The 9,837-nt window shown below is 47.1% G+C and overlaps 1 protein-coding gene across 1 annotated transcript in view; it reads left to right on the forward strand.

Annotated features, from left to right (window-relative positions):
* Window positions 1-994: 994 nt before the first annotated feature.
* The window catches only part of CLMP (CXADR like cell adhesion molecule), a 110,410-nt gene continuing 101,567 nt past the window's right edge, over window positions 995-9,837 (forward strand). The window contains exon 1 of the mRNA XM_081037392.1: window positions 995-1,385. Coding sequence (XP_080893518.1) covers window positions 1,358-1,385 — 28 coding nt within the window. The 5' untranslated portion in view covers window positions 995-1,357. The remainder of the gene's footprint in view (window positions 1,386-9,837) is intronic.

A 9,837-nucleotide genomic window follows, 5' to 3' on the forward strand; every position in this document is an offset into this window, starting at 1 on the left:
GGCTGGGGGCCATAGAGAGCAGGTCCAAAGCCACAGGACGCAGTTTGCACAGCACAAGCTATAGGCAGTTGAGAAATGAGCCATTGCTGTCACTGCTCTATTCTTTTCTAGTCTTGTCCTGCTGCAGGGCAGCTGCAGGGTCCTCAGGGGCCAACCCGTACCCCATCCCCTACCCCTCTACTCCACCTCTTAGGCGGGTCCCTGGTACCTGGGAGTGCCTGCCATGGCAGGGAGGGACGGCCATGCCTTCTGTGCCTTCTCTTCTCTCTGAAAGGGGGTGGTGCATGTTTTGGCCAGGCCTGTGCAATGCGGCTTGCTCCAGTGCTTCCTCTAACAGAGCGCGTTCACTGAGCTCTGGCCCCCACTCCCCGGGGTGACGGCCAGCTCAGCTCTGCCCGGACCTGAGGTGGGCTACCCTGTATACTGGCCGCAGCAGGAGAAAGAGCCACAGCGAAAGGCCAAGGGAAAGCCAAGCGAAGGAGTCCGTGGTGCCGGCATAGGCAGTGGAATCAGGAGAGCGACAACCACTCCGGTGCTTTACTCTCTTAACTGTCACTGCCAGGCTCAGTGGTCCGTGGGGTCAGTCTGTAGTTCCATGCTGACAAAACCAGTCAGAGACCAGGAGCGAGGAAAGGGAGAGAGGAAAGAAGGAAGAGAGGAGGTGAGAGAGGAGAGGCAAGAAGAATGGAAATAAGAGAAAACTAGAGCGGGGGAGGGGAAAGAGGGAGAAAGGACAGATTTGAGCGGAAAAAAGAGATGCGAGAGAGACGTGGGGAGAAGGTCAAAGTGAGAACAGAGACACAGCAAACTGACAAGGCCTCATCCCTTGGCCCTTGGCCGAGTGTCCCCGACTCTCCCACCCAGAACCAAGCCCACACCGAGCGCCCCGCGCCGCCCCGGCGACACTGCTCTCCGCGAGTCCTCCGGCGGGAGGTGGGGCCCTGCGGGACCGACACCCGCCGCGCGCTCCGACGCCAGAAGGGCGGGGACCGACGAGGAGGGAGCGGGGAGGGCGGGAGGGGCTGCCGGGAGGAGGCAACCGTGCGCTTCCAGCTCACTCTACCCCCTCCCCCTTTCTTCTCTCCTTTTTCTTTCCAAACAGGGAAAAGTGCTCCACGAAGCGTCTTTCCGCCTCGCTTTTCCTCCCCAACCCTGGCCGCAGCTCCCGTCCCGGCGCTAGCTGGTGGGGCGCGCGCTGGAAACCCCCCGGCGCCCGGGAGCGCGGGGCACATGGCCGCAGCCCCCCCGCGCGCACCCCGAGGCGCCGCGCTCCGCTCGCCCCTCGGCCGTCGGCTGCGCCCAGCCGCCCCGCAGGCAGGCAGCGGCTGAGCGGGGAGGTGCCGCGGCGGGCGTCGAGATGACCGTCCTCTTCCTCCTCGGGTTAGGTGAGTGCCTCGGGGCGAGCGGGGCAGCTGAGGGCCCGGGCAAACACACTGCAGCGTCCGGGCAGGACGCTGGCTCTCGACGGTTGTCGCCACAGCCCCTGGACTGAGCCAGGCTCCGGTGCCTCTGCCTTACCCCTACGGAGAAGCACATCTGGCCGCGGAGGGCCGCTCGCCCGGCCACGGAAAACGACTCACACATCTGGGCCCTGGCGCAGGCTTGGGGCTGGGGGTGGTTCCTGACCCAGTTGGTGTGAACCGTTTGATGTGGAGGGTCCTTTGGGGGCATGGTGTTTAGTTTCAGGAGGATCTGGGGAAACTGGAGAATTGGGGGAGGGAAGGTTTCTTCAGGAATTTTTGTGCCAGGTTCCTGAGGGTTGGGGGAGCTTTTTGTCTCAAACAGGCGCCTCCAGGGCTCAGATTGGAAACAGATGTGTTGAAGGGTCAGAGGAAGGAAAGGGGGAGAAGAAAGGAGGCGAGGAAAAGGGCAGAGCACCCGGAGAACCAGGAAGGTACAAACCCAAAAATGAGCAGGGAAGGAAGAAGAGGGGAAGGGGCAAGGATTAGGAGGGAGAGAGAAAAGAGGAGAATTAAACATGATGCAGAAGACCAAGACTTAGGGAGATTGAACAAAGACAGTGCAAAGAGAACAGAAAAAAATGAACACAGGAGAAGAATAGAAAGAAACAGGTTCTAGGGCAAAAGAGAAGAGCCCTCCCGGTGTGTCCCTTCTGGGGACTCCAGAGGCCTAAGAGGCCCTAAGGTACAGCTTTCCCTTGGCTGGAAGCAGGCAGGTTTGCATGACCAGGCAGGACAGTACACATCAGGGGTGTGTGTGGGCAAGAGCTGACAGGAGGGAAACTGTGACTACCCAAGATTCCAGGGCACGGAAGGCAGGCAGGAAAGCTGAAGAGAAGTCAAGATGTGCACCAGCGAAGCCCAGGGTCCCCCTGGAGGACCAAAAGTTAGCCAGAGTTCAGAAAACCAAATACCCAGTCTGTTGTGATAGAGGGAGCACTGCCCTGGACACCAGGCCACCTGTTTTAAACTAACTAGGTGACCTTGGATAACTTACTCACTACCTAGGGCTTCAGTTTTCTTAGCTCCAAAACAAGAACACTAGATGGTCCCTAAGTCTCTTCCAGGTCTGACAGCCTAACCAGCCTAAAACACCAGGCATGTGACAGGGCCTGATAGCTAGGAAAACCCCCAAACAAAAGTGAAAAAGCACTAGAAAGTTACCCTGAAATAGGTGTCTAAAGAACTTCCTGTCACTTTCTCTCTTTTTTCTTTTTTTTTCTTAAACCTTACAAACCAACTAGGCCATATGCTGTCTCAGCCAGCCCCAGGCCAATAATCACCCGGGACAGAGGACGAAAGGAGGCGGACTAGCTGCAACTATTGCTCAGCCGCTGTTTTCTGAGCTCTTTTAGATACTCGCCAAGTATTGTAATACTGTTCCTGTGCACAGTTGGCATATCTAAATGGCACCTTTGTCACCTTTACTGGCCTCTACCCTTAAGCTACCAATCACCAGATGTTCAATAGATTCAAACACAGAGGTCCTCATTGAAAACAGCTGGAATTCCTTACGTACTTGTCATGCTGAGCACTTTATATGTGCTGTCGTGTTGACTCACTCATTCTTCATACCAAACTTATTGGCTACCCGCTATTATCATCCCCACATTACAGATGAAGAAATCAAGGTGTAACGAGATCAGATAACTCATGATTAGCAGACATGGGATTTGAATGCAAGTAGTCTGCCTCACTAAACCACCAAGCTATACACCTTCCATCACTGTGGAAGGACTCTTAAAGATGTTCTCTGTGTCCAAGTCCAGTTAGGCACCATTTGGAGACAGTTGATAGTGGGAAGTGAAAGGTGACTTTGACCCACATGGTCAGCTCAGAGAAACAGGAGTCAACAAAGACATAGATCAAAAGATGTCACAGATTCACGGCCCTTCCTTATTGGGTGCCTACTATGTGTCATCATTCCTCTGATGAGAAAATACTCTGTTGGGTTGATTCTCTGTATTTATCATAGAAGCTAGCCCTCACGGTTTCTTTCTTGGTTCTGTCTTTACAAATTGTTACAAACTAAAGGCCACATAGAAGAGAAAAAGTGGACTGCTGACTTGGAATTCTGCACAACTTGAGACACAGCAGTCACACGTACTACCAAGCTTTTCCACATTTATGCCTTTGTCCGATATACCAGATTCACAACATTCCCGCTCTAACTTGATGAAACTGTTCAAGTAAAAAATCACAGAGGAGAGGAGCTGAAAGTCCAGACAAGGGACAAGACAGGAGATCTGACATGAGGTTGGTGAACAAAACACAGGCATTTGAGGGAAGGAACTGAACACTAAAGGAACCTTTCTGTGACTGATCTCCCTGCACAGTCAGAGCCCTGGGGGGAGCACTCCTGTGGTCTGGATGACCCTTATATGCAGAGTGGCTCTGGGCCATGGTATGCTGAGCACTTTTTAGGAAAGCCAGAAAGGATATCCTCAGAGTTGCCTGGATCCTGAAATCATCTTCTAGTTCCTTGAAAGAACAGTTACAGGGTTGTCTCTGGCACTGCTGGCATGGTTTCTGGCCTCTTTTATCTAGAGAATGCACAGTATTGAAGGGGAACTGGGAGGGCTAAGAGTTCATAGTCTTAACAAGGACGGACCAATGACTTCTTGCTTTCTGGACCTGCAGTGAATGAAATCAAATGCCCCACCTCTCTGATATGAATGAACAATTAATGCTCTGAGCCCCATAGAGTAGAAAGAAGGGAGACTTCACGGGCTCTCCCAGCCCCTGCCTCTCCTCTGACTGCCACTCCTCTTTGCTCCCCCCGAGGCTCAGATCCTCGTTATTCCACCTGAACTTCCCTCCTGGACTTCTCTAATAGCTGCCACACTGCTCTCCTGCCTGAGCTCTCTCTTCTTCATCCTGCACACTGCTACCAGAGTAACCTTGTAAAACAGCTGGCATAATGCAAAGAATTTGGATTAGGAACCTGGCAAGCTCTCTGTGTTCTTGTTCGGAGTCCCTTGTCTGTAAAATTTGAATTCGGAATTGCCATAATTCTATGCTCTTACTCCCCTCTTCCATAAACCTTTAGTAGTCTCAATTGCTGGTAATATTATGTACAAACACCTCATTGTCATATTGAAGGTTTTATACAATATCATTCCTCTCTTCTCCTCTATGTCCCAGACAACTTTCCAGGTAGCCTGGGCTACTTCCTATGTCCTAAACATGCCCCATGCTTCTTTCTGGTTCTATGCTTTTGTTTATGATAATCCCTCCACCTAAAATGCCCTCTTACTCTCCAGCTCTACAGAGCAAAATCTTATTTACCCTCCAAGTATCACCTCAAATACCACCTCCTCCATATGCCTGTCCATGATTTCACCAACAGAACATACTTTCCTTCCTTTGAATTCCAATAGCCTTTCTGTTATGCTACTTTGTAGTATTGTGACCTGAATACTTATCTAATACCCCAGTTAGAGTATAAGCTCCATGCAAGCAAGGACAGTGTCTCATTCATGTGTGCACCACTTTCAGTACTTTACCTAAACTAAAACCTTGTGAACTCTTTGTTAAATAACTGGATTTTTTGAAATATTTAGAACATTTAAGTTCAAGAGACGTGAAAGATTTGGAGGATTATCACTCTTCATGGAATGACACAATTATGAGGAGCCCAATTTTAACTCAGCTTGTTTTTGTGCTTCCTTGTCAATTAATGCAAATAGCACCAGTACTACTAAAAAAAAAAAAGGTACATAGAATATTACATCAACAGGGACCAGATATATTTGTTATACAAACTTATTGTGTTGTATTGAGTGTGTTAGTACCAGATTAACAATAGACTGTTTCATCGAAACTTCTGCCAGAATGGGGAAGGAACTTTGTTTCCCAGAAAATGAGCTTGAGGAAGGCTTTAATGCATAGTCCATTGGTCTGCAGTTTAACAACAGGTCTCAGTAGGAGTCTATGTCCTTCCCTCATCTTCCCACATTAATGATGATAGTCATAATAATGATAGATTTCCAGTAGGCTCACGTCTAATCCTATTTTTGTCTTGTGCTCAGCTGGGCAGTGTACACGTGAGTGTATTTCATGAATGTACCTAGTGATGACCTAGACAGACGTCTTTAAAAGGTAGAGTCAAAGATTGTCAGAAATGGGGAGAAGCTAAGAGACTATCTAAATCAATGGTTCAGAGGGATTTGGCTAAAGTTAAACAGCTAGCTTGGTAGGAGGACCAAGACTAGCACCCTAATTCCATGATCAGTCCTATTACACATTATTGGAATAGAAACTGTCCCTCCCTCCTTTTCAGCTCACGCAGTTAAGCTCCAAGATCACAGTTGCTCTTCAGACGCTTCAGTTAAATGAGCTAAATGCAGAATAATTGGCATTGGCTTTTTTGTTGAGAAATTGCCTGAAAAATAGGGCAGATGTCGTAACATTTCAATTTAGCCACCATAACTGGAAATCCTGAAAGCTTCTGCAATGCTTTGTGTAATGTCTGGTGCATTCAGGAAAAAAGAGATTATACCCAGAGTCCCAAAGATGTGGGTGTGTCCCTACAAGGAATAGAATGGAAAATCAATAACTGTACTCCTTCATAATTTTGCTGGGTTTTTCTGGGCAAGTCATACCGCTCTAAGCCTCAGTTTCTTTCTCTGTAAAATGAGATTATTAGACTAAATTTATCTCAAAGTTTCCTATACCACTAACATTCTCTGATTTTTTTCTTAATTCTGAGAATTCGCCACTGGTTTAGTGTGGTTGTGATGTGGAACACATGGGTGTCACCATGCTTATCTGATTTTTTCAGACACTTGTCCACTCATGGCAATTGGTAACATATGATTATGATTATGAATCCAGATGGGCTGACTACCTAATGTGAAGAGAGCAGTAGTGACTTCATCCTGGACCTGCACTGGGCCACTATCAGCCAGGGAGCACCATTCTAGATCAGGGTGGATAGCCAGAGACCCCTGCCCTGGAAGTTTAGTAGCTGAAAGATCAAGAAGAACCCATCCTAAGCAGAGTTACCTACAAAACATCCCCAAGCATGGACACCCAGGATAGACTTCTGTGTGGAGGCTCTATTGTGTAAAGCTACTTGCAAGAATTAAGCATGTTTTTCAATTTTTAAAATTAAGGCATAGTTTACATATCATAAAGTGCACCCCTTATGTGTGCAGCTTAATGGGTTCCTTGCATGGATTTGAACATGTGGTTGAGTTTTGAAATATGAATTGTATATTATTAGCTCACTTGTAGCACCTGAAGAGGATTATATGGGTAGGATTATTATAACAGTAGAGTTCATTTCTAACATTTTGTACAAGGTTTAGCAGTTTACAGAGTAACAGAATTAGCAACATACCGTATTTATCCTCAGATCACTCTGAGAATAAATGTTACTGTTATGCCATTTTACAGATAAATAAACTGAGACTTAGAGAAATAAAGTGAGCTTCTCAAGATTACCCTGTTAGTAAACAGCTGAGCAAAGACACCAACCCAGCACTTTGGATTTCAAGACTATTTGCTTTCCGTTTACCAGGAGGCATATAGTTCTTCTGAAATGGAGGCTTCTGTTCTAGCAAGAGCAGAGGGGTTAGGCTGAAGAAGAGGCTTCATTGACAGGGTTCCAAACCATAAATCCCACAGTAGAAAACTCAGAACATTTCTCCCCTACCCCCCACTTCATTCAAATGATTGAGAAATTGTTTGGGTTAATGACTATCATTTATACTCAGAATGACTACATATATCATACATGGGTTACTAGTTCCTTCTAATTAATCATAAGACTCGTACTTCTCAAGGTGATTGTTTGGAGACCTTGCCTTGCACTGGAGTCAGACACATGAGCTCCACAATCCTGTGGGTGGTAAATGTCTATGATTGGGTATGACTGCTCTGTGTGTTACTTTTTCTAGTTAAATTTGTGTTTTTCAGCAGTTTTGATTTCCTTATTTTGCCCCACCCCCCAAAGAATGCAGACTGTAGCAAAAAATAAAAATAAAAATTCTGGTTATCTGAGCTTCCTCAGTGTCTGGATGCTGGAAAAATAAAGGTTTATTTCCTTTGGCATCATATAGACCAAAATGAGGGAAGAATGCTGAAATCAAACAACTTTTCTTTTGTCAGTGACAGTCAGTTGGATCACTGTGTGCGTCCTCAGCCAAAGTCTGTTGGTGATAAGACTGGAGGCTGCTTTGTTTCAGTAGAAAGCAGGGGAGAAAGCTGTTTCCTTTGCGCTCACACTGAGAAGAGAAAATGGGCAACCATCTTCAGAATGGTTTCCTAGCTGATGTGGAATATGGGAAGTTCTTCTGAAGCCAGGCAGCAAAGGGGATCTGGAGCGTTAGGTTACTGAAGGCAACAGAGGAAAGAAAGGAGATGAGCAGAGAGAAGAGGAGAAAGAGGAAGGTAACGACAGCAAGAGCAGAGGATGATAAAGCTGAGTGGTGATCTCTGATCTGGTGTTTACAGAGCAGCTTCTCTGAGCTCATTCTATTGCAGGATGGGGGCAGCAGCTCCTTCACTTCCCTTTTGGGATCGTCTTTAGCACTCACTGTGGACTATAACATCTTCTACTTCATTCACACACTCTCACTCACAAAACGATGACAGAAGGGAGGTGGTCTATAATTCATGCCCTGTGCTAGGCTCTTAGATTCCAGTAATACAACAGGCACAGTTCTACCATCTCAGAACTCTGCCCAGTGGATGTGACATAGTCATAGACAGGGAATTACAGCTATATGACAGAGCAGTGGTAGGGCAAAGTAGCAAGGTTTTGAGGAGTCCCAAGGAGGAAGCAACTTCATTATGTGCTGTCTTGTGGAAATAGGGCATTACTTCTATGGTAGGTCTTCTGGACTATATCTGAAATGCCTCCATCCTTTACCGTACTTGCACGTTACTGAGGTGGGTTGATGGATCATCCCCATTATCATCAAGAACAGATATGTAAGTGGTATGTGTCCTTGGCATTCAGCCAGGTGCTTCCTGGAGGAATTGAACTTCTGATGTCCTTGTCTATGGTCTCATTCTTCATCACAACCTGCCAGCTACATAGCTACTTATATTTCCTCATTCCTCATGAGCTGTTGAAAAAGGGAGAGAAAGAGAAAGATATATCAATGAATTTGGATCTCTTAATTATTAAGAAGGGTGGGCTATACACCGAGGTTTTAATGGTATTTGTCCACATGGAGAGCGAATAAGATCAAGCCAAGAAGGAATTTTCTGTTCTAAAAGAAATCCATTGCATTGAACAGTGAGAGACTCAGCCCCTCACAGGGTCTTGCTTTTTTTCTTAAGGTGGGTGGGGAGGATCAAATCCCAAAGAGGGAAATTGCTTTGTGACTTCATTGTTTAAATTTAGGCTTGGGTTTGTAGGGATCATTCAGACTGGGAACAATAAGTCTTATGACCCAGCCTCTGTCACTTCTCATTACTTCCAGTGACAGTTCCAATTATTTCCAATCACTCTTTAAGGGAAGAGCAGGGCAAGGCTTCCATGTGGACCAAGCAATGTAGCAACCTCTGCGAGAGCCTGGCCCCAAGGTCCTCAGACCCCAGGTCTGAAGATCGGCTCAGCCACTTTACAATCATGTGGCCTTGGGAAAGTCACTTTACCTTCCTTGCTGGGAGAGGCTCAGCCTATGGGTATTTGGAGGATCTGTTTGCAGTCAGCTGACACAGGCCCTCAGGGCCAGCCTTCAGGGCTTCGGTCACTGCTGTTCCTCCATCCTGCAAAACAGTCCTTCAGGGAATGCCACCCTGCTTCAGAACCTCAAGAATTGCATACAGCCCATCTGTGTCCCAGCTGTCTGCAACTGCTCTGGAAGAGAAACATTTTGTTTTCTTTAGCCTTGGGCAAGAGATGCCCTTCCTTATGCTGCTCAGCAGGCTCTGTGCAGGTTGCCAAAACGATGTCACGTGTGCAGGCCTTCTTTCCCAGGCTCCTCCCTCTCTACCACCTACTCTTGAATCCCTGTGCCAACTTGGGCTGCCTCAGCCTGGGCAAATCTGCGTAGTTTGTTTCTGCTTTTGCTGCCAAATAATGCTTTATTGAGCACCTACTATATAGTAGGCACTGTGTTCTCATACGAGTAATTTCTTGTCTCCTCACAGCAACCCACGAGGCAGGTTTTATTATTCATATTTTCAAGTCAGAAAAGTGAGACTTAAAAGAGTTAGGATGTTCTGTCCTAGGCTGTACAGCTTGATTATAGCAAAATGGAAGATTATTGGAGCCGAGTTTGCATTCTGCTTCAGCTCTGATCTGGGGAAGATGAGAATGAAGAGATAGATGGGTAACATACATATATAGTGACACACTATAAAGGCCACTCAGGGACCGAGACTCACCTGGTCTCTGAGGGTTCAGCCTAATAAGGAG

The sequence above is a fragment of the Rhinolophus hipposideros genome (genome assembly GCF_964194185.1).
Source record: "Rhinolophus hipposideros genome assembly, chromosome: 24".
In the NCBI taxonomy this organism is placed as follows: Eukaryota; Metazoa; Chordata; class Mammalia; order Chiroptera; family Rhinolophidae; genus Rhinolophus; species Rhinolophus hipposideros.